Below are 26187 nucleotides of genomic sequence, written 5' to 3'. Positions count from 1 at the left end.
TAAATATAATGCCAACAGCAGAAATCATAAAGGGAAACACAAGCATATTTTATAAAATAAATCTGTTTTAAATTTAATGACTTTTTTTTTTTTGAGACAGGGTCTTGCTCTGTCACCTCCCAAGCTGGAATGCAGTGGTGTGATCACAGCTCATTAGAGCCAACTTTAACAACTTTTAACAAACATAATAAGTGCAATATAAAGGCAAATAAAATGTGAGAAAACATATTTGCAATACCTCACTTCCTTAATATTTTTGAGCAATGAGACTGAATCTCAGCACTCAATATAAAAAGGGAATCTGAGCTAGGAGCGGTGGCTCATGCCTGAATCCCAGCACTCTGGGAGGCTGAGGCAGGAGGATCACTTATGGTCAGGAGTACAAGACTAGCCTGGCCAACATGGTGAAACCCTGTTTCTACCAAGAATACAAAAAATTAGCTGGGCATGGTGGCACATGCCTATAATCTGAGCTACTTGGGAGGCTGAGACAGGCGAATCCCTTGAATCCAGGAGGCAGACATTTCAGTGAGCCGAGATGGCTCCAGTGCACTCCAGCCGTAGATGATGGAGCGAGACTCTGTCTAAAAATTCCTACCCCATCCTTTCAACCAACTAGATAATTTGCTTGTTTATTTTCTGTTTCTCTCCATTACAATATAAGCTGTATGTGAGAAAAGATTTTCAGCTTTTTGATCACTGTAATTTTGGCACTCAAAACACTTCTTACATCTGTCTATCTGAGCTTAATAAAATATTGTTGAATAAGTACAACTATAAGGTGAATGGATTCCCAGAAGATTCTGAAGTAGGAAGCACCAAGAATCTGCCTCCCTACCTAGGCAAAAATTGCACTGGCAGAATTTGTCTGATGTAACTATTTTGAAACTCTGGAATCTATTGAGGGCTTGAAACTTTCAGAGGATGCTTTTTTACAAAAAAATTTAAAAGACCATCCTAAGACCATATGAAATCTTGAAAAAGAAGAACCAATCTGGAGGACACACACTTCTTTATTTTAAAACTTACTGCAATGCTACAGTAATCAAAACAGTGTGGTCTGACATGAAGAGAGACATAGAAACAAATGGAATAGAATAGAAAGCTCAGAAATAAAGTTTCACATATATGGTGAGAGGATTTTTGACAAGCGTGCCAAAGCCATTCGATATGGATTGTCAATGGGGAAAGGACAGGTTCTTCAACAAATGTTGCTGGTAGAACTGAATATCCATATATAAAAGAATGAAGTTGAGCACTTACCTACAGCATATACAAAAATGAACTCAAAATAGATCAAATATAAATCTAAGATCTAAAACTTCAAAACTCTGAGAAGACAAAATAGGGTAAAAATTTCACAACATTAGATTTGGCAATGATTTTTTTGATATGACATGAAAGGCACAGGCAACAAAAGAAAAAATAAGCAAATTGGACTTATAAACATTAAAAAGTTTTGTATATCCAAATAAACTACCACAGAATAAAAAGGCAACCCACGGAATGAGAAAAAAAATTTGCAAAACATATCTGATAAGGAATTAATATCCAGAATATATAGAGAACTTTAAAACTCAACAACAACAAAAACAACTTGATTCAAAAATGGGCAAAGGAATTGAATAGATGTTTTCCCATAGAAGATATACAAATGGCCAATAAACACATGAAAAGATGCTCAACATCACTAATAGTTGGGAAAATGCAAGTCAAAACTAAAATGAGATACCATTTTACACTAATTAAGATGACTATTGAAAAAATAAAAATAAAAACCTAAAAAGCATAAAATAAAAAGTGTTGTAGAGTATGTGCACTCTTGGTGGGGATGTAGAATGCTATAGCTGCTGTGAAAAACACTATGAAAGTTCCTCCAAAAATTAAAAATAGAATTACCATAGAATCCAGCAATTACATTTCTGGGTATATAACAAAGGAATTGAAAACAGACTCTTAAAGGGATACTTGTGAAGCCATGTTCATAGCAGCATTATTCACAATAGCAAAAACTTAGAATATATATGTATATATAATATATATAAACATATATACACATATACACACATAAATATACACACACATATAAATATACACACACAACATATGCATACATATATACATACATACCACAAGGGAACAGTATACTATTTTGCCTTAAAAAGGAATGACAACACAACATACACATACATACATATATAAACAAAGGAATTCTATTTTGCCTTAAAAGGGAAGAACATTCTAACATATGCTACAAAACAAATGAACCTTGAAGACATTATGCTAAGTGAAATAAGCCAGTCTCACAAATAAGGTATGATTCCATTTACATGAGGTACTTAGAGACTTAGAGTAGTCAAAATCACAGAAACAGAAAGTAGGATGGTGGTTGTCAGGAGCTGGGAAGAGGGAGAAATGGGGAATTATTGTTTAATGAGTATGGATGGGGTTTCTGCATTACAAGATAAAGAGAATTATGGAGATGGATGGTCATAATGATTGCACAACATTATAAATGTATTTAATATCACTAAACTGTACACCTAAAAACATGATTGACATAGTAAATTTCATGTTATGTGCCTTTTACTATAATAATTAAATTGAAAATTAAACCCCCAAACGCTGTATGATATGATCCATTTTATGGTTAAACATATACTTAAAGATACTTATTTAGCTAAACAAGTCTCAAAGTACAGACGCCAATATGTCATCATTATACCTTTTCATCAATGAGTGTATACTTGCTTATGGGTTACAAAATACTTGAAATTTTAAAACAAAGAATAGAAATTAACTGCCTTTCCTCAAACCAAACAACGATAATTGCCAAAGCCTTTTTCTTAACACATAAACAGGAGCAAAGTATTAGATTTTACAGTTTTTATTTTATACACCTTTTTCCATTCTATACCTTTTTAGAAAGATATGTCTATTTTAGACTTTTAGATTTAGAAGTGGAAATCACACAATTACCAGGGTCTCAAACATGTAAATTGTTTCAGAACTATTGAGGCATTTAAGAAAGGTAGAAATACAGTTGCCTAAAGGGGAATAAATAGCAGTTTGCAGTGACATACAGATTGTCATTACACAAACAACTCTAAACAGAGCTGTTTAGAAGGTTCTCAGCTCCTAGGCAGACACAGTTCCCAGGTGTTGTCTCTTCCCCTCTGCCAAGTACTTCTGCTTTGAGCAGGTGTGACTGCAGCAGGAGGTGGGAGGAGGGAAAGAAGTTATGCTTGGAGGAAAGTTATTGCTGCTGGAGCTGATGGGAGTAACTGTCAGGGCACTGGGGCAATTAGTAGATCAGAGGGCTACCTGCAGCTCCTCCATATGATAATTAAAAACACCACTAAGTACTTTGTTTTTGTTGCACATACTTTTCCTGTCAAACCTGGATAATAAAATAAATAAAGTTTACTGTCTAGCTCCCATATAGTATTAAAAGTATTTTATTGTAATTTGGTAACCACAGATAAAACCTGAATCTTCCTTTTAAACTGTTATAAATTAGACAGCTATGGAAACAGTAGGTCACTTAATCTATTCAGCTCTTAGAGTTTGCCACTACTAAAGTATTTATTGCTTTTTAATAATGTATCATTTGTACCATGATTCACAAGTCAATGCATCAGTGCATCAAGTAGATAACAATTTATTAAATAACTTAATGGGTCTATCAAAGGAACACATTTTTAACGATAAAAAGATGTATATACCAGCAGAGTTGTTCTTCATGCATGCATGCATGCATGCATAAAGTCAGAAAATAAATATTAACTGAGTGCCTACTATATGTAAGGTACCACGTTTGGAGCTGGGTATACATTAAGGAACAGAGATATTCTTCCTGCCTTCATCAAGCTTACAGTCTATTGGAAATAAGATAAAAAATAAATGAGCAAATAAATGATTATACAACTATAATTTTTGAAAAGTGTTATAATATATTTAATAATGGTACAGTGATAGAATAATAACAGGGAAATATGATGTGTATGTATGTGTGTGTGTGAGCATGAGTTACTTGGATAAGATGACCAGAGAGAGATTCTCCCAGGCTGTGCAGTTTAAGCTGAGGGATGAGTTAGAAACAGAAAATCTGCAACATATAGCAAGAGATACATATAGATAAAAAGTATATATATATGCGTGTATGTATATATGTGTATATATATGTGTGTATATATATATGTGTATATATATGTGTGTGTATATATATGTGTGTATATATATGTGTGTGTGTATATATATATATATATATAGAGAGAGAGAGAGAGAGAGAGAGAAAATAATTTCAAGAAGATCATGAATACTTAAAGACCCCCTACCAATATGAAATAAAAAAAGCTAAGGGCAGAAATTTGTGTGTTGCATTATTATTTAGTACATATGTACATGATAAAAATAACAATAAATAGCATAATAATATTATGTGTAAGAAATGAAGTTAGGTTACTCCATATCTGAGGGGAAAGCATATCTCATATAATAGAAGTAAGAATTATACTAAATAAAGAATGAAAAAAATAAGTAAAATTCCAGTGAAGGCAAATGCAGCATAAAATTATGAAAAATAATATATATTCTACCTACATATCATTTGAAAATGTGTGGCCTGACAGAAAAAATTAACTAGCAAAACAATAAATTAAACAATAAACCATCACTTCCTATCTTCTTATTCATTCCCTTTAGAACTCCAATTCAACCTTTCAGTCCCACCATGATCTATGGATCCCATCACTTTTTGATAGTACTCATTTTATTAGTGCCAGAGATGGGAAAAGAACTTTAGAAACTATCTTAGTTTGAGATTTAATGTTAATTTAAAGATTAAAAATTCAGAATGTAGCTTCAAAAATTAAAAAATACAGACTAACGTATGTGGCGGTATTTTAGGGAAGCACATCCTTGGAATTCTCTTGAGTTTTTGGCAAGCCTGTTGAATAAATATGTAGGCTACTTGGACGGATTCCAAATGAAACAACTAAAATGATGAAAGGAATGGCTTACAAGGACAGATTAAAGGAAAAAATATGTACGACTTCAGCATGTCAGAAACTAAAAAAGAAACATTATGGTTTACAAATATTTGAAACATGTAAATTTGAGGAAAAACAAGAACTTTGTGTACAAGGTACACAATTATGAGTATATTAAAAGGAGAGATGAAACTATTCCCCTGGTAATAATGTTAATTGTTTTACAGTGAGAACATTTGGACAAATGACCCATGGATGGGCAAGAATTAAAACCGCCAAGCAGACATATTCGACATTCCTAGTAACCTAAACTATGCAGACTTCAAAATACGTAGAGGGCCATCTGAACAAGATAAAGTAGGTCAGGGAACAACTGCAGAAATCTTCCTATCCCCCAGCTGTGTTTTAAATTTAGAAGGAATTCTTCTGTGGATTTGGGGCTTTTCTCTGTAAGTGTGCTACAGTGAAAAGATTCCTCGATTTGGATCTATAAGACCTAGTTTTGAGTGCTGATTACTTATTCTATTCTCAGTCCATGTCCTCATCTGTCAACAGGGATAATAAAAACGCCTTAGGTTGTTGTGGGTTTTAAAAGAGCTGTTTCTATGAACACATATTATATGTACTTAAAAGCATTGATCTTAATGAGATACATCAATTATTATTAAGATTGTAATGTGTCAAAAGCTATAGGATGAAGACAGTCAAAGAGAATAATGCCTGAGACTAGGCAATTATATATCTGCATTCTGCTTAGAGTAAATCGGCTCTCCTCCAGGATACCTTGCAGCCCTCTTAACTGGATACTGTTTTTCCTCATATAACTTCTGGGTCTGAACATGTGGTACCAGTTCCTTTGCTGCTCCAGGCCACTTCCAGAACATTTTCCCTCCTCTCTCTCTAAAAACGCCCAGTTTTAATTTCATGTCATCTTTGCTCCTCTACCATTCCTTAGTATAAGTACTCCTGATCTCTGAATTACACCCTGTCATTCCTTAAAGATTTCTGTTTTGGTTTGCTGTCATCCTCCCCAACATTTCTTGGGGCACAAGATTTTGGGATTTTAATAACCACAAAGATGATTTTTCCAACACCTGGCCATTCGGTGCCAATTTTCTTCCAATCATCATGTCTTCTACCCTCCCTGAATCATAACTTCTATAGCCATACTCTCATGTTTGTAATTACCAAAATTTTAATTACATTGGAATTATTACGATGCCTCCAAAATCTTTTTCCTCCAACCATCACTTCCTGTCTTCCTATTCATTCCCTTTAAAACCCAATTCAACCTTTCAGCCCTACCAGGATCTATAGATGCTATCACTTTTTGATAGTACTCATTTTCTTAGTGCCAGAGATGGAAAAAAGACTTTAGAAATTATCTTAGTTCGAGATTTCATAAAGCAAAAATGGTGAAATCATCCAGATAAAGCAAAAATGGGTGTAATCAACAGAGAAATTTGTAAGTGGGTAAATACTTCTGGAAATGCATAACCACAGAGACCAGGTTGGGAAAAACACATAAGAAGGATTAGAAATTAGAGTAGTGACCAAGAGTAGGGTCAGTAGGAATGAAGGGTGAGGAAAGGTAAAAGCTAGAAAATTCTGATAAGAGACAGAAACTCTGAGAAATTTAAAATACTGGTAGCTGAGTAATTTCATGTGATGCGAAAACCTAATAAATAGCATTGCCATAGGTACTTAAAAATAGAGATGGGAATCATTAATGTTGGGATCTTCCAGGAAGTTTAATATCAGAATGTTAAAAGGGCTACAAACTCATATGTGAAAGTTTTTAAGGGGACGAATGATGGAGAAGAAACAAGGTTCTGAAGCCACTGAGGAAGTAAAGCATGTTATGAAGGTTAGTAATGGGCTCCAAAGGGGAAAGAAAGTGTTATGTGCTAATGGAAAGAAAGAAAGTGTTAATGTTGAGAAGCAATTTGAAATAGTTTTTGAAAAAGCAGCAGTGTGCCAACCTCTCCTTTTCATCTCTTGAGTCCAAGAACTGGAAAAAAAAAAAAAAGTACAACTATAATTACCTCAAGTAAAGTAGTACAGGAGAAAGGAGTAAAAAATAAGTTGGAATCAGAACATATAGATTCAAATTGAAACTACTCACTCCTTGAATTCCAGGTCATATGACTTTTTTGAATCTCAAGTCCTTATCTGTTAAATTAGATTAAGAATATGTTCTCTGCTTATGTTCCCTAAAGTAGAAATGTTTCCTAAAGTGGAAAATACTTATGTTTCCTAAAGTGGAAAATGCTTAAGAAATTTTAACCACTCTTTTATTATTTTGGGGGAATAAATATAATAATGCATGTGGAGGTAAATTTCAACAGTTAAACAATTTACAGCTATACCAAGGAAGAAAATGAGCTCATGTTAGATGGCATATGATATGGTTTGGCTCTGGGTCCCCACCCAAATATTATCCCAAATTGCAATCCCCATGTGTTGAGGGAGGGACCTGTAATCCCCAAGTGTCCAAGGAGGGAGGTGACTGAATCATGGAGGTGGTTTCCCCCGTGCTGTTCTTGAATAGTGAGTAAGTTCTCAGGAGATTAGATGGTTTTATAAGTGTTTGGAAGTTCCTCCTTCCCTATTCTCTCTCTTGCTGCCACGTGAAGAAGGTCCTTGCTTCCCCTTCGGCTTCCACCATGATTGTAAATTCCTGAGGCCTCTCCAGCCATGTGGAACTGTGAGTCAATTAAATTAAACCTCCTTCCTTTATAAATTACCCAGTCTCGGGTATTTCTTTTTTTTTCTTTTTTTCAGACGGAGTCTCTCTCTGTCACCAAGCTGAAGTGCAATGGCATGATCTCGGCTCACTGCAACTTCTGCCTCCCAGGTTCAAGCAATTCTGCTGCCTCAGCCTCCTGAGTAGCTGGGACTACGGGCACACACCACCACACCCAGCTAATTTTTGTATTTTTAGTAGAGAAAGGGTTTCATCATGTTGGCCAGGATGGTCTCGATCTCTTGACCTCGTGATCCGTCCACTTCAGTCTCCCAAAGTGCTGGGATTACAGGCATGTGCCACTGCGCCCAGCCTTCGAGTATTTCTTTATAGCAGTGTGAAAATGGAATAATACAGCATAATTCTCATTGTTTTGTAAAATACTTAAAATTATTGCAGTTTGAGGTTTTTTTTAAAAAATAAACCATATTTTGGTTGAATAATTCTTCACATAAACCAGAAAAAAAAATATTCTAATTGATGTGGTTTGAGATTATTTGGTGCTTTTGTTTGGCTAAAACTTCTTAATGGGGTTATGTGGAAATAAAATTAAATGAGGATGAGATGTAAGGCAAATTAAATATCTTCATTACACTAGGAGAAATAAAAACCTTGTTAACCTCTAAAGTCACTTTGTACTACCTGATGTATCTGAAAATTACAGAGAAAGCATGCTTCTACACATCACATTGAATAGCAATGAAACAATGTAGAGGAGCAATGAAATCCTAGAAAATTAAAATAAATCAAAAAATTGTGCTGAAATCAAACTAAATGGCAAGATTTAAAGAAAATGTATTTCAAACCACTTCCCAAGTGCTCATCTTCTTACCAATGATGCATTCTAACACATTAACACTTTCTGACCAAATGAATGAGCATACTCCTTTATTTCTGAATGTGAAAAAAGAACTTTACACTTTACCAACCTAAATTTGAAATTTTTAAATTATTGTCCCAAGAGAATAAGTATAATTTAATCCTTCTAAAATAATTACTAGTGAAATAATGGTTAGACATAATGTGTGTGTTTTACAAATAATAAAATCATTTAACAAAATATCTCCATGATATACAAGATGTGTCACTCACTGAGACAGAGCATCGTCTAATAGTTAAGAGGACAAGCTCTAGATCCTAATTTTAACATGCTACTTAGTAGCTCTATGATCTCTATATCTCCATTTCCTCATTTATATTTCAATAATAATAGCACCTGCCTCAATAGTTTTGAGAATTAAAGATGATAATTAGAACAGTGGAACACATAGTATGCAGTCAATACATGTTAGACTTGAAAGATATTAGAAAGAATGTACCTTGTTAACTTATCTAAGACTGTTAATGCTGACATGATGGTGGTCCCTAAGTAATGAAAAGAAAGCAAAAAAAAAATAAAAACACAGAATGATGCCTGAAAAATTACTGTTTCTAGGCCAAAATCAAATTTAGTCAGAAATGTCAGAACCTTGCACCTAAAAAAGGGAAAAATCACTTAGAAGCAGCTTTTCTTTTAATTGAAGGTTCATAACAAACACAGTTAAGTACTTTATATCCTGCCTGCACTTGAATATTATATCATCAACAGTGCTCTTGCAGGAGTGTTGAGAAATATTTTCAAAGTAGGCTCATTCTACAACACACATTATAAGGAATAGTTATGTAAGAAAGTGAAAAACACAGCTTTTAAAGTTCCTGAAACTACTTTGACCTATTTTTATATATAAGAGACACACTGCTGTTTAAAATGTGCAAGTACGTTTACAGGCAAACTGATGGGGGTGGGTAGCTACATTCAATTCAGTATATATTAAGTGTCTGTTTGGGTCTTCTTGTTTGTTTTGCCTGGTACTATTCTAAGCCCTAGCTCAGTAGAAAGCACAAAACATGAAACAAGAACTTGGTATATAAACATTAAAGCACTGCGAATGGTAATTTGGTTTTTGTTTGTCTGTAAACAACATTCCAGAAAAGTTAGCGTTTATAATACAGAAGTTAAACTATAGAAAGATAAATAAACAGAAAAAATAGCATAGTTAAAATTAAAGTTCATATAGTATTTGGAAAGAAAATGTGATAAAAAGAGTGCAGCAGAGGCCGGGCGCGGTGGCTCATGCCTGTAATCCCAGCACTTTGGGAGGCCAAGGCAGGTGGATCACGAGGTCAGGAGATTGAGACCACCCTGGCTAACACGGTGAAACCCCGTCTCTACTAAAAATACAAAAAATTAGCCAAGCCTGTAGTCCCAGCTATTCAGGAGGCTGAGGCAGGAGAATGGTGTGAACCCGGGAGGCGGAGCTTGCAGTGAGCTGAGATCGCGCCACTGCACTGCAGCCTGGGCAGTGAGACTCCGTCTCAAAAAAAAAAAAAAAAAAAAAAAAAGAGTGAAGCAGAGATGTGAGCACAGACCTAAGGCTCAGGCCTGTAGGTGGGAGACTGCTCTACATTACAGAGAGGGATTTGTCCATTTATTTCAAATAAAAAATATTCTCCAATGTTTCCACTCAATTGTTTTGGACTTTCCTGATTGTGTCATGAGCCTATTTCATCCTGGCTGACCTCAAATAATCCCCAGAATCAGTAAAATCTAAATGGTTCCCCTGACCTAAAGTACAAGAGGGGATTTAAAGGATTATTTTGCCTTCCCAAAATATACCACTTTGTTAAATACCAAGCACAAACCTTAAGGAATGCATGGTGGCCTAACCCCATTTAGAGATTATCATCTTCAAATCAAGCATATATCATCTAACAAGAGATTAAAACCTTGGTCTTCCCATTTATGAAATATTATATCATATTAAATTATTTTAAGAGATCAATCATGTTGATACAAACCTGTTTTGGAAAAGATAAAAGGCAAAGCTAAGTCAATCTTCTTTCTCCATAGTAACAACCACATTCAAAAGTGCTTTAGTGCTTAAAAAGCCGTCACCTAAATTCTTGTACTTAAATCCTCCATTCTAAGTCACACACTATAAATCCGAACAATTCCTACACAGTTACTATCACTATAATAATGCATATTTTAAAACAAAATAGCAGCACATTTTCTAAAATATAAGCAAATAATTGCAGGACATTTTATCTACATTGTAAGGTCTACTTCTTTTTTACAAAATTTAGTTTTGTGTCTTCTAAAACTTTATTACCTTAGAAGAAAAATAATTTTAAAATACCAACATTTTATTTGACACAACGGGAAAAGTCTTAAATAAGTACATTGTTCAGATAGCTAGCTATTTCACCATTAAGCAGGTTTTCAAGCTTAAACATTTTTGACCAAGTCTTTTTTAAAATAATGTATACATTTCACTGCATTTGCACCCAAAAAATGTTGAACATCTTGCAGTGAGGCTTTCTCTAGGTCGCAAAACCAGCATTATCACCAGTTATTGCATTCTCTTATATGGTGATACACTTACCACTCCCCACCCCAAACCCTCCCAACTGCATGTACCCAGTTTTTTGTACTGCAAAGTATCACTGCTTTTACATATACTATTCGAGTCTCCTCTTTGTCTAAAAGTTGGCATGTTTTACTGCTCTGATTAAGCCTGACCTATTACTTCATATGCTTTTCACTTTCTGGATTCAGTTTATAGAGGACCCAGAAACTTGAAAGCCAAGAGAAATAAGCTTTTCTATGATACATGATCTAAGACCTAACTATGACATCTATTTTTGTGGTCAGAAGTTTCTGATTCTTTCTCCTAGGTTCTCAGCTATGTGGTATGTGGATGAAGCTTCAAGGCAAGTGGCTTCTCCACAAGTGAAGTGGATATAAATTACTGTATACTTGATAGCTTTAGGCAGGATAGTGTGATCAAATCAAGGTGTAAAATCCTGAGTTGCTCCATGATTTAGATCCCAATTTATTTCCACTTATGTTTTAAACTTCAGGTTTGGTAGGCAGAGGTTTGACATTATCATCTTCCTTTTCTTTCCTCACAAAAAGATAAGTTACAAGTTTCACAATGTTTCAAAGGTTTGCAATCTTTTAATAATGATGACAAAATATCACTATCAATTTTACAGTAGATGTTGTGTCCTATTTGCCATATAACAAGGAAATGAGGGAGGAGGGGAGAGGAGGAGAAAGAGATGGAATGAAGGAGAGAGAAATTTTTATCTTAGGAGAACTCTGACACAGAAAGAATGCCACTGGAAACCGACTATTTGGCACAACGTCAGTGACTGTATAAAAAAGCTCCTTAAAAGGGTGTAATGGTGAATCTGTAACATAGTTTTGAGGGCTACATCAGCAGATGCTGGAACTAAAAGTTATCAGTTAAAGGTCAATTAAAATCAAAATAAATTAGTTCAAGTCCCTGACATCAATTGATGCAGAGGAGTCACATATATAGAAATTAATAACTGGCTTAAATGGGATATAACAAAGCTTTATTTATCATGACATTTGTCTCTTTTGGCCACATGACTTGTTTTATGTAGAATCTTGCAAGATCTAAAAAACATACACTTAACCATAATGACAAAAAGAGTAAATAAAAGCATTCATCTCTTTCCAGTGCAGTAGATGCATAGGAATAAATAGTTGAGTGTGTATGTCTGTGTAAATCAAGATAACAGAACTGCTATTTATGAAACTTATAGTTCATATGAAGAATAAGCTTAGAAATCATGGTATAAATTTCATTAATAATTGTTTTACTACAAACACCTCATAGCTCTCTGTGTTTTTCCTTGGAAGGTACTTAGAAGACTCCCTCTAAAGTAATAGTTCAACCTAAGTGTGCACTTGAATGTCTGTGTTTCCAAGTTAAAATCCTATGGTAGAAGGATTCTACCTTACAATGCCCTCTTTTTTTCTTCCTCAGGGAAGCACTGAAAACTAACTAATAACATTAATTTCGTAAAGAGTAGAAAGTTACTTTATGTGGATCTGCAGATTCACATTTATGACTTTACTTCTTTTATTTTTCCTTTTATTTTATTTTTTCCTTTAAAAGATCTTCGTTGATTATCCTGACATCTGCTGGTGAGGGCACAGTTGATTCTAGTCTACTTTTCCCTTCAACAACTTGCTCAAATCAAAGATTTTTAGGGGTATTTTCAGTGACAAGTGGTAATACATTCAGTTTAAGTATTTATAGTACTTAAATTCTTGCTGTTATCACATAGGAAACCATGAGAAATATTTTAATAATTACTTCACATTGGCAGCCATTTGACTCTATCTATAAATACATGTTTGCTTTGATTAAGCAAACAACATTATAATCATTACATGTACTATGATAAAAATAAAGAAATCATTTTAGAGGAATAGTTATATAGTCTATAACTATAGAACATCTAAGGAAGATGCTAAGCGTCTTCCTTAAAACACAGAGAAGAACTGAATAATAGGAATGGCTTAGCTTTGGTTTTCTGCTTTTTAAAATTATAATGTTAATTTTCAACCTACTTAGCAAATAAAAAGTAAATGATTAACTATGATAGAAGCCATTAACACTCAACACATATTTGCAAAATTTGCTATTTTTTACTCAGTATCCAAATGTTATGATTTACTTCTGACTTGAACTGAGTTCTGAAGCCTGCACTGTTTCTTTGGCAGAGATACAATGAACCTATCACGTCATAATCTTACTCAAAGCTATTGCACCTGCAAGTGTGTGCAGTAAACAACAAATATCAGAATTACTTTTTTAGGCTTCAAGAAACTCTCAAAGGAGGCAACTTTTAAAAAATTACACACAAATGACAACATATACAGTTCATCCCATTATGCAAAATCCTTCAAAAATGAAAAGTTTTAGCTAATTAAAACTTTATCTTGAAATTAATAAAATTAATAGCTGGTACTACTAATTTAACTCTAAAAACTGTCAAGCTTTTATTTTTAATGGTATCGAGTGACCATGCTACTTTATTTTAGTCATGTATATCTTATTCCTTCCCTTTACATTGCTATAATTTTATGAGAAGAAAAAAATCACATGTATCTAGAGAGAAAAGCAAACTTTATTAAATATTTATTTAAAATACCCTAGATTTTGAATACATGATTTATATGAACATTGATGTCAATATATTTGAGAAAATTATAACATAGTTTTAATTTAGAAAAGTGTTCAGAAATACATTTGCCTACTTTTGAAGATTTTTGCAACTTCAAGATCAAAGAAGGAAAAATAGACCATCTCAATTTTTTCCTGATTTTTTAAAATTATTTTAAGTCTTTTCCCAAAACCATATGCATTTAAAACAAATGCATTTTAATTCTAAGGAAACATTTCAGGAAAAATCAGAAAAACATTTTCAGAACCAGAGGAAAAAATTGTGTGTTGTATCACCACAGTGGCCAAAATATTGCAATACTGTCAAACTTTCACATGAGAATACTTCATTTTCACTTAATTCTTATTTTAATTTGATATTTCAGAATTATTTTTGTATGTTTTACCTTGACTCTGAAGTTAGCATTTATTTTTAAGGTATAAAATTTAATGGTCAGGTAAATTAGGCAATGAAGACATCAATGTGTAATAATAATATAATAAGATAAAAGAAACTCCTTATTTCTGTATAAATATAACTATACTAATCATAAAAGGTTAGTGTTGTTATCTGGAGTGAGACTGTTCAGGTATTAATTTATTCTCATGTAAAATTAACTAAAAATCGCCATTGATTAAAAAAAGAAAATGCAAATGCCAATGATTCATAGTATTTAGGACATGTCTAGACATTTTTAGACAGTGCCATTTGCTTAAAGACTTCAGGCACAAACTGCAGGCACAGGGACAGATTGCATAAGATGTCACGTGCTTGCTGCAACTGTATGCATGTTATTGAATTTTTTAGAGCAACCCATACCATGAATAATTTAATAGTTAATAAAATATTCAATCTGACTGATCCATTGGTTTAATTTTAAAATAAAGACGACTAATAAAAGGAGTTACATATCCTTATCAAATCCCAGGCATTAATGCAAGTAAATTGCAACCCATACGTAGGGAAAACACCAATTTCTAAGAGACATGAGATTAACGATTGGGGGCGGGAAGGAGTGCAAGGAAAATTCTGTGTTAGCACTGGCTTCAATAAGTTTGCCGGAAGTTTAATTGTTTGGAGCTGTCACGGAAGCCGTACTCTGCCTTCTGCAGAGGTGAGGGAGAAAAAATTAGAGAGGTGCAAGTTTTAACAGAAAGGGCTAATGCAAAATGGTCTATTTATTTTTCCTCAAGCCTTTCCCCTGTCCTCACAAGCTAGCTGGGGGAAAAAGGGAGAAATCTCCTGAAGAATATGGAGCATCCAGCTTCCCGAGCATTGTCTAAGAGAACCAGGATGGAGAGTCCAGGCAACATCTCCATGGTTGGCTTGTCTGGCGGAGTAAGCTGTGCCCTCGGCGCGGGTATCTTCAGGAGACAGAGCTCCTGGCTGCAGCGAGCCGGGACTTGCCGCGCCCCGGGGCTCCCGCAATCAGACCCAGCCAGGCAAGCGCGGCCACATAGGCAAGCGCGGCCACATAGGCTAGACGCACTATCTTCTCCTCTACTCCGCGCCGCCCTCCACCTCGGAGCGGGGACGTACGGTGGTGGCGGTGACACAATGCGAGTGAGTGGGTGAGTGTGTTTTCGTGTTTGGGGTGGAAACGTAGGCGGGGAAGAGGAGGAGGAGAGGGGAGTGCCTGCAGTCCTTCCCCCTTCCCTTCCAGCTAAGAGATCAAAGTGCAGAGGAAATCCAGACGGGAAATGAGAGAAAGGAAAAACAGCAGCCGTGGAAGCACTCTCTTTTTTATATCGCTGGAGACTCGGCCGAGCAACTACTGGAACCATTACCATTTCTTAACCTTTAGTGGAGTGGCTGCCTTTGCCTGATAACTGGAAGGGCACTTTGTAAACGCAGGCGAGGCACACACCTACACACACGCCTACACGCTGGGGGAAAATAACCACATTCTGGGGGACGGAGGGAGGCCCAGGCAAGGCGCGGCCATGGATCTCTACTGCCAGAGCTGCGAGGGCATCTGGCCAGCAACACCCAGCTTCTTGGGTGAACAGTCGCCCAAGAGTCCACAATTTTCTTGTGACTCAAATAGATGGATAGGTGCATGGATGGATGGTGCAGAATATTCATACTCTGTCTAATCTCAAGTGGATTGGAGTCAACGCATTTTTAAATCCATCTACCTTTTTTAGAGGCACAGCATTTAAAACCCTGTAGTTCACTCAGCTCTCCACTTGAAGCTGCCTGCAGAGGATTCTATTACCCGCGGATCCCTCACAAGGGGCCGCCCGCATCTGTGAGCGCAGGAGTGGCACAGCTCCCCCAGGCACAGCTCCCACTCGCCTCCCCACACACCCTGCTGCCCCCGCTGCCCTTTTCCGGCGACTACTTCAGCCCCGGCCGGCAGTGAGACCCAGGTCAGCACAAGGGTTTGTATGGACAAGCTGCACCTCGCAGGGGACCTGGAAGTCGCCTAAACTACTCAGCAGGACACTCGTCGAAGTCCTGCGTTTTCTTTCAAATGCTTTTTTCTTTTTAATTTAATTTGATTTTTATTTTTCTGTTTTTATTTTTTCGTGCAATTCACAGAAGGCATCACCCTACAAGCTCTCACAACTTTTCCGCTCCTGTGCGGGGACGCGAGGGGTGGCTTGCCCCGCACTATTCCCCATTACCAAGAGTTAACACTGGTACTCGGAGGGGGTGCGCAGCTAAGCTCCAGGCCCCTGGGGTCAGACTAGGAGAGGCGGGTTCCTGGGGTTTGCTGTAATCGATGCTGCTCCTCTGGGATGGGGAGGCAGGAGAAAGCTGAAGTGACCTGTGAGACTCCTCTCCACCTCACCCGCGGCCAAAACGCCCAGCGCCGGGTCTGGGTTTGCGAACGGCTCAGCCCAGGCCCTGCGCCAGAGCACCGCACCCGGGGGCGGACGGCCCTGCAGCTCCCCAGCCTCTTCCCGCATCAACTAGCTGACGCCCGGGCGCACTGGCTTCCCCCGCTCCCGCCCCCACGAAAGCCCTGCCCGACGTCTGCAGTCAGCATCGCCCGCACTGCCTAGGGAGGGTTTGCGCCGAGATCCAGTGGCCGAGTGAGCCACAGAGTCGCTGGTCCTGGGGACGCTGTCTTCTACCGCTCCCCACCGTCCTCCTCTTTCCTGTATCTCACCCGGGTACCCCGCACCCTTCTCCCCGCTCGGCCCCGCGCACTCTGCTCAGACTTTACAAGCACTTTCTCGGGGCACCCAGGACTCGACGCCTCCTCCGCGCCGCCAGCGGCGCTCGCCACCCTTGGCACGCCCGAGGGACCGCCTCCGGCCCCCTGCGCGGCGTTTCTCAGGGGACTCCCAGCCCATCCCTCACCCAGCTGTCCGGGTCCCGACGCCTTACCTTTGCCCAACTGGGGGACACCGAGGCTGAGCCCGACCAAGAGCCAGACGGCTACCGAGCGCTTCATGATCCCGTCTCCCGGACGTGACCCCGGCTGGTCAGGGGTCGTAGCGGAGGGCAGTGTAGCCGAGGTGGCAGCGCAGGGCAGCAGCAGACTCCGCCCCTACTAAAGAATTCAAGAAGACGTTCTCTTTCCGCAGCGCTTTCTTAAACAAATTCTTGGAGAGGGCGAGAGTGGTGACTAAAGAGAGGAGCCTTTCCTCCCCTTTTGCCTGCGCTCCGGCGCGCGGAGGTGGGTGAGCTCCGGGGAGCCGCCGGCGGGCTCAGCCCTCCGCTGCGGGTGGGTCCCGGCAGAGGCGCGGCGGGCGGGGCGCGGGCTCCCGCGGCCGCCCCGGGCCTCCTGCGCGGGCAGGCAGACCCACCGGCAGACGGGCGGACCGGGCGCTCGGCTGTCGCTGTTCTCCGCGCGGCGGCTGCGGGGCTTCTGACTTGGAGAACAATGAAGCGTGAGCTGGAGGGGAGCGAGCGGGCCGCCGGGAGCGCACTGTGTACAAACAGAGGCGGCGTGCGTGTGAGTCTGAGCCTGGCAGGCGCGCTCCCCACTCCCCCGGCGCCCGCCCGCCCTCCGCCCGCCCTGTTATTCACTCCCCGGGTCTCCCCCTCCTCTGTCTCTCTTTTGCTCTCTCTCTCTGTCTCTCTTTTGCTCTCTCTCTCCTTCCTCCCTCCTCCCCTCCTCTTTCAGCTCCTTCTGCTGTAAGAGAAAAGGGAGACAACTGCAGCCACACCCTAGCACCTAGCACCTGCCACCACCTCTGAAGTTCCTGCATTTCCAGTACCTTCTCCGCACATGCTGGAGACTGTGGGGTTAAGAGCTGCACCCTTGCTGCCTGAGAGTCCCTTGGATTCCAGCATTGACTTTATAATTAACCACGTTAAGGATTCCCCTGAACTTCCTTTCTCGGTATAACCAGGAACAGAAGTTAAGAGATTTTGAAAAGTGACTCTTGGGGCACAAAACTGCATGAGAGACAGAACCCTGCAAAGTGAATTGCCCCGTATTTCTCAGGAACTGCAACGTAGTCAGCAACCAGACCCTAATCAGCTAAGACAGGGCTGCTCTGCTGCTCTGTCTACAATTTAGTCAGCTCCAGGGCTGGGGAGAGAGGGTTGTGGGCTCATCTGTTCACGGGGGCAAAAGGGTGGAAGTGAGTAGGAGACATGCATCTCGTTAAGCAGGACATCTGTTTCAGAGAAGAAGTGGGGCAAGTTTGGGAACTGTGCAAGAACATAAAGGCAAAGACAGACCCTTGAAGCATCACTAAGGTGGATCAAATTTTCTTTCTATCCGCCAAAATAAATGGACTGGTTTTTGCAGTGGAAGTGATTGAACCAAAAATACAGCTCATGGCTTACAATTGTGCTTTCTTCTCTGTTTTTCGGTTAGAATGATTGCTTACTGTACATGGATCCAATTCCAGCAGTTACAGGTACCAAAATGAAACAGGGCTTCTTTTTTCTTTTTTTTCTTTTTCTTTTCCTTCTTTCTTTCTTTTTTTTTTTTTTTTTTTTTTTTTTTTTTTGTCTTCTAGAGAGGGAGGTAGGGAGAGAGACAGAAACACAGAGCTAGAGAAATTGACAGAGAAACATTCTCGAAGGCAAAGAGTTGAAAGGTGAATCTACTAAGAAAAGAATAACAGAGTGCAATTAGCCATGGAACTACATCTCCATCTGCCTCCTTTAAAGGATGAGTCCTTTAAAGGTGACATGAGTCCTTTAAACTTAAATTTCTACCTTCCTTTTGAAATTTTAAGTGAAATGAAGAATGCGAGGTGAATGGAACCGTAATGCTGAATACTGCTAGGGAGGGTTTAAGGTATTGTATAACTGACAAGCAAACAACAACGGAAAAAAGAAAGAAAGAAAGAAAAAAAAGAACACCTTTCAGAAAGGGTTTGTTCATGTCTCACGATTGGTGGGAGGGTTAAAACACATTTTTTAAAAAATCACCTTGCTAAGAGAATGAGAGAGATTCATTTATTTACTGTCTATTTATATGCCTAAAGTCACAGATGTTAGAATAAGACAGTATTGTCCAGAGTTGTAGCAAAGATGTTTCAAGCAATCAAATTCTAATTTTCTGGTGCATCATCATTACTTCCTTTTGAAAGTATGTTTTCAGTCACCCTGTGGCATGTTCATCCTAAAATACACTTTAACTTTTGAAATGAGATGTCTAATATTAGTTTTAGGTTTTATTTCTAAAGGATAGTACTAGATCCTAAAAATGTAAAGTTGGAAACCAGTCTCTCTGGGATGTGATATTTAAGGGAAAAAAAAGAGTGGGTTAAGAATTTTGTGTAGTTTTGTATGTTATTCCCTGTTTATTTCCACTTTTTTGATAGTATTTGACCTTAATGAGCATATTAAGAAGTTAAATTATTTTTGCCAACAGTGTGTGTTTCTAAACATGTATCTTTCTTTTAATTTAAAGAAGGGTTTTTAAAAACTCTAGTGGGCATAAAAGTACATTACAATGCACATTCTATGCCCAAATACTTGGTGCGGAGACAGTAAATGACATTCTGTATTACCTGATAGACAACTTATGAAAGATGTTGCCAGTTTAATATCTCTACTTTCTCGTCTCATTTCCAATAAAAAATTGATAGTCTTAAATCCACAGCTCCATATTCATAATCATCCCCTCTTTTTGAACCACTAATTGATAATGATCATCTACCAATAAGCCTTTCATTTTGAAGATTCTAGGCACTTTACCTAATTTACCTTGATAGGACTCATTTCACTGTTACTGCACTCACACATAGCCTCTTCAGAAGTGGAATATAAGATATGTTAGAAGACTGCAGAAATTGAATTATTTAAAATAAAATAAAATTTAAAAAGTAAAGGGATGAAACTCTATTGTGAAGCTTTTACTTCACACAAAGTGCTAAGGGACCTTTACTAATCACTGTGATCCAGCCTACAGTTTTATAGCTTCTCTTAATAGGAGCCTACAGTGCCAAAAATGAATCTGTACATCACTCAAAGACAGTGCTTTTCAAGTTATTTTCTGCAGGCCTCCTTTTCCCCAAGATGTTAATAGGTTTCTGGGAGGAAAAAATCCATGGTAAAATAATTTGGGGAGACATTGCATATCAAAGCAGCCTCTTAGAGATTCATGGTGAATGTTAGTATATGAAATACTTTGAAAGGTCCTGTGGTTAAGAATTTTTTTCAAAAAGATTTCATTCAGCATTTTGCAGACTTTCTTTTTTGTACTATGACAAACTTTTTCTTAGAACACCTGTTAGTATACTAAATATTTAGTGCTGCAAAGGAAATAACTTGAAAATGATGCTTTGAAACAAAGCAGAATAAAGTAGCAGCAAAATAAAACAAAAAAAAAGACTGTAAAAAGTTCACTGGGTTTTGCTATGGGCTGAATGTTTCTGCACAACCCCCCTCCCCTGCCCCCAAATTTATTCGTTGAGGCCTAAGAACCTACTGTGATATGTTTTGATGTAGAGCCTTTGGGAGGAATTGCGCCGTGAGAAGAACCCTCATGAATGGGATTAGTTCCCTTATAAGAAGAGACACCAAGGAAATGATCTTTCTCTGCCCTCTGCTATGTGAAGACAAGGTAAGAAGACAGCTATGAACCAAGAAGCAGGCCCTTACCAGACACCAAATCTGCTGGTGCATTGATCTTGGACTTCTCAGCCTCCAGGACTGTGAGAAATAAATGTTTATTGTTGAAGCCACCCAGTCTACAGTAATTTGTTATAGCAGCTGAAATTGACTAAGACAATTTAAAAAAATTAATCTCATTGACTATCAATTTGGATTCTGGAGCATACCTGGATTCAGGTATACATTGGATTTAGGGCATATCTGAACTGGAATATGGTCTCTATCATTCTAACTCCTTTAACTAAGTTAAAGTCTGTTAAGTGCCAAACCTCAGTATTCTCATCTGTAAAATGAAAGTAGTGATAGTATCAAACTGATAGTGGTAGGTTGTGGTGGTGCACAAAAGGGCCTAGTCCAGCACTGGACACATGGTGATGATGATGAAAGATAATGATACTGATAAATAAGAAGACGATACTAATATACATAACTCCAAAAGAATTTTTCTTAATACATGATCCTCTTCACTCCCCGTCTCCCATCCCCATTAAATTACCTAGAATTTTTTAGTCCATCTTTCAGTTTGTCAAGCAACGAATAACACTAAAGGTAGTCTTTTTTATTATCGTGTAATTATGGAATTTTTTATTATTTTGCATTTTAAAACTTTGTTTTGAATTTCCAAAACTTTTTATTTAATATCTAAAATGTCTTTCTACTAAAATTTTGCTCTCACCATCTGAGACTCAAAGCAGAAAACCCAGCCAAGACCATCTCAAATTCTGACCTACAGAACTGGGAGTTAATAATTGGTGTTGTTTTAAGCTGCTGAGTTTGTGGTAGTTTGCTATGAAGACTAATATAGTTGGTTACTATTGTTATTCTAATTTCAGGGAGAAGGAATAAGTCATGGAGCGGTTAGGTTAATTGTCCATCCCCTCAAGTTAGTAAGTGTTGGAGCCGATAAGTGAATCTAAACAGTGTGAATCTAAAGCCCACTGCATTCTTCTGCCAACAATTATGAAGGGTCGACTGTATGCTAAGCTCTAATGCATTTTTACATACATTGCTTTACTAAATAGGTTACCTCAACAACCTTTATGAGGTGAATATTATTATTATTTGCATTTGACTACTGAGGAAACCAAGAATCAAAACCTTTAAGTGTCAGTGGATCAAAACCTTGATCCATTGCCCAGGATCAAGGTGGCGGTGAGGAATGGAGCCAAGAGCTAGTATCAGAGCCCTGCTCTGGTTCCAGGAGTGATTTTCACAGCCATTGTGTTAAAATGCCTATTTAGACAGTGGTCTAACTTACTTTATTTATTGACATTTTCAATTTCAATGGTTATAATTATAATTGTCATTTTTTAGTGCATTTCTCCCTGATCTTCTTGATGCATCATTTTAGAATATACATTGCTGAAATGTAGAATTTCAAGCACATTTTAAATTCTCTACAATATTTGCATAACTCATAACACTTTTCTTCATTGCTCCCACAAGCACCAAGATAATTCTTTCCTCCAACCCTCTGCTCATGCTGTTATCCCCACCTGAAATGCCCTCTTACAAATCCTACTAGCTGAATTACTGTTTCCATTTAAGACCTCCCCGAATTATTCTAGCACCAGAGAACCATCATTTCTTAGAATTAACAGTGCTTTTAATTTTTTTTCTAGTTGTTTCACTTGTGTTAATCTTATCTTTCCAAAGAATTATATGGTTCTTACCATTTAGATAACTGCATGTCTTAGACATAGCTGAGTGTTATGTTTTAAATTTCTTCAGTCTTTCCACTGTGAACACTAAGGAAAATTAATTTTTAAGACTACAGATTTGATACCAAATCCCTACTTCCTAATATTTCGCTGCGTGATTCCCTAATGGATGCTCTTTCCAGAAAATGTGTAGGGTCATTAAGCAAGAGTGTACCTTTGCTTTCAGAATTTGACCCTGGTAGGAGAAATTTCTGGTGCTTCTAATTCTTTCCCTCCAGTTTCCCAGTCAAACTCATTTCAGTGACTTGGTTTTTAGCTTCCTGAAATATGTTTGAATAATTAATATATACACACAATAAAAGTTCAAAGGTACAAAAGAGTGTGCAGGAAAATAAAAGTTTTCCTCCTAATGACATTCCCTTCTTACACAAGGTTATTCCCTCAGGGCCTACTGCTGATATCTAGTAGCTATGCTTGTGTATCCTTCTAAAGATACACAAACACACCCCCCTATATATGTGTGTTTATATGTACTTGTGCATACATGTGTGTATATATAGTGTGTATATGTGTACACACATACTTTTTACAAAAGTTACTAAATTATACAATCATGGATCTTGCTTTTCTTCACAAACGTTTTGTGTTTTGAAATTGTATCAAGGACTGCATAGTATCTGTATATGTAAATCCTTTTTGATAGACATTTAAGTTGCTTCCAATCTTTTGCTATTGCAAGCAATATTACATGAATACACATTTTGCACATGTGTGCAAGATAAACATATTAGAATAGATGTATTGAAGTAGCATTGTTGGTGGGGGGAATGTTCAGATAAAATTGTGATAGATATTACCAATTTGCCATTCATAAGGTATCTACGAGTTCACCCTTCCACCTGTACTGTATCAGACAGCTTGTCTCTCTTTACTGTGGCTGATATGATTCTTAACAATCTTTGAAAGACAAAAAAATGGTATCTCATGGTTTTGAACACCTATTATTTTTACTGAGTTTGAGCAACTTTTCGCATATTTAAAAATAATTATTTTCTTTATGTGAACTGGCATTTCATGTATTTTGCTTTTATTTCTACTGATTTGCTAACCTTTTTATTGATTGGTAGGAGATCTGTATAAGGAAATTCATCCATTTGGGGTCACATTAATGTCAAAAAATTTATCCAGCTGGTTCTTGTCCTTTAACCTAGTTTACACCTATTTGTTTGATTTTATTGTGCTAAAATTGCTAAAATATTTTATATTTGGGTGATGAAATTTATCCACCTTTGCTTTAAGATTTCTAGGTTTTGATATTTGCTAAGATAGGCTTTCAGTATTCTGAATTTATAAACATATCTTACAGTGTCTTATAGTAGTTTTATGAATATTTCATGTGTGTTTTTACAATTCTTACCAAATTAAAATTTGAGAGATAGTATTTGTTACTATCTTACTTGTTCTCTCAAAAACTACCAGTAATAACAAAACCATATATTGAATAAATCCATATATTTCAAATTAATATGACATGCCAACTCACTCACTTAGTCACTATATATTTGGCTCTACTGCTTGCTTTTATAGACTGTCCCATTGGGTTATCTATTTGTGTGCCAGTACTACATGCCTAATTGTTGTTTTAATTTTTTTTTTAATAACTACTAGGGTAAACATCATTTACTTCTTTTTTTAAAAAATACTCCCTGACTAATGTACATTTATTTTTTTCCTACATGAACTTTAGAGTGAGCTTGTCTAGTTGAAAAAAACATAATAAATATATTTATAGTATTAGTATACCTATGTATATATCCAATTTTCTTCTGTGTTTCTCTTGTTAGGTTTCTACTTAGATATTTTATATTTTTATGTGCCTACCTAAATGCAAATTTCTTCATTATATTTTGTAACTGGCTCTTCTACATTTATAGGAAGGCTGTCTTTGTGTGTGTCTGTGTGTGTGTGTGTATGTGTGTCTATATGTGTGCACTAATGTTAAACCCAGTTACTTTATAAATTGTAAATTGTCTTTTATAATTTACATTAGCTTTTTCATTTATTATTTTGGGTTTTCTAGACATAAAATCATCACATCTGAAAAGAACTTTAGTTTTACCTCCTTACCTCCTCTTCGAATTTTCATGCTTATTTTTTCCATCAAATTGTTATAACTGGTATTATGTAATAGATTTTAAATAAATGGACACACTTGGACTATTTTGCACTCTAATGGGACCACTCTAATGACCTCCAAGGCACAGCACAAGGACTCTTGTCTCCCATTTCCAGTGCATGCACTACAGCCATTTTCTCTATACCAGCATTTGCTCAGAAAAAAAAAAAAAAAAAGAGTAAGACATTAACATCAGTGTAGGAAGGAAATAAGTGCCCATGAATATGCAGGATAGGATAAAGGAGGGAAATTATCTTTTCTCTACAGTAAATAAAAAGAGGCTTATCAAGAATTGGTAGAATTGGATGTCTTAAGCTTTGACGTTGCATTTGACAGAAAATTGGAACTCATTGTCTTTTGATTTAAAAGAAAGGGATGATAAAATCTTCCACACCCACCATAGCAGGAGTTATGTGGTTATCTAGGGAAAAACGTATTATAATAGGCCAAAGGACCGTCTTAGACTATTTCCCCTTTTATCTAGTTTTCATTGCCATATTCTTCTCTTTTCCTCCATTTATCACATTGCTGAAAATTGAGTCAGAGATTTATTTATTTAAGATATAAAAGATACCTGATACATCAAGCATAGTAATTGGACCAAATATGAAACTAAAGGAAATCTAAAGAAATAATGTGTACACCATCTATAAATAAATGTCAAGGATTATGAATAGAGAAGATCCTCTTGGGTTTCTTTGTTCCAACATGGGCTACAACTTAAAGAGAAAAATCTGTCAATAAAAAATTATTTGTTTTCACAATCACTGTTTTATTTAAAAAATAAAACGGAAATGGAATATATTTTAATATATGTTATTTTGGGCAACCGCAATTTAAAATATAACTTGTTTCTCAGCCATTGGAGAATATCATTTAATTTTATGTGTTTTATATTGATACAGATTCTGTTCTTTCTGTCTGTAGATAAAATGGGCCTAGTAGTACATTCTCCCTAAAATATATAGTAATTAATATATTTCCTTAAAATAAGACAAAATACCCATGCATGTCTCATAGCACAATTGTAATTTGTCTTAAATTTATCACTATATTAATATAATATAAAATAATTTATTAGAGATTTTAAATATATACATTTCTTCAAAAACCATAATGCTAATATTAAAATTGGAAAAATTAAGAAAATATCATGATTTCAATACGAAGCTAAGGTCCCAGAAACATTAAATAAATTAAGAAAGGCATGATCTCATTATGTTTTCAAAACATTGTATAGAAAGAACCACCTGGTTTGAATTCTTATTTTTGTTTTGGTCCGTCTCAAAAACCTACATTTATGCATGATGATGATATTATTAAAAAAGAAAATTATAATAACTTAATCTTTTGCTTTTGAGATGATTCAAACAAAAGTAAGAATTCAAACCAGGTATAACCTTTTGAAAACACAAGGACATCTTTCCTTTCTTGATTTACTTAATGATCCTGGGACTTTAATTCTAGTAAACTTCTAGTTTCAAAAACAAAATTATAAAGCATATGTAAAACAGACAATGATGCAAAATTGCACAATTGCCTGTCTTAATT

General features: G+C 36.8%; 1 protein-coding gene and 1 long non-coding RNA gene across 4 annotated transcripts in view; one reads left to right on the top strand and one right to left on the bottom strand.

Moving 5' to 3' along the window:
- Nucleotides 1–17676, bottom strand: part of EDIL3 (EGF like repeats and discoidin domains 3) — a 442216-nt gene extending 424540 nt beyond the window's left edge. The window contains exon 1 of one of the 2 annotated variants that reach the window (XM_003822240.6): nucleotides 17104–17676. In XM_003822240.6, coding sequence (XP_003822288.1) covers nucleotides 17104–17170 — 67 coding nt within the window. In that variant the 5' untranslated portion in view covers nucleotides 17171–17676. The remainder of the gene's footprint in view (nucleotides 1–17103) is intronic. The other variant, XM_003822241.6, reaches the window with a different exon arrangement.
- LOC106634763 (uncharacterized) overlaps nucleotides 17535–26187 on the top strand; it is a 223351-nt gene continuing 214698 nt past the window's right edge. For both annotated transcript variants that reach the window (XR_008625353.2, XR_008625351.2), the window contains exons 1-2: nucleotides 17535–17674; nucleotides 20635–20749. This is a non-coding gene — a long non-coding RNA (uncharacterized LOC106634763). The remainder of the gene's footprint in view (nucleotides 17675–20634; nucleotides 20750–26187) is intronic.

The sequence above is a fragment of the Pan paniscus genome, chromosome 4 (genome assembly GCF_029289425.2).
Source record: "Pan paniscus chromosome 4, NHGRI_mPanPan1-v2.0_pri, whole genome shotgun sequence".
NCBI lineage: Eukaryota > Metazoa > Chordata > Mammalia > Primates > Hominidae > Pan > Pan paniscus.
The sequence above is the reverse complement of the archived record's forward strand: the minus strand, read 5'-3'. Positions and strand labels throughout refer to the sequence as shown.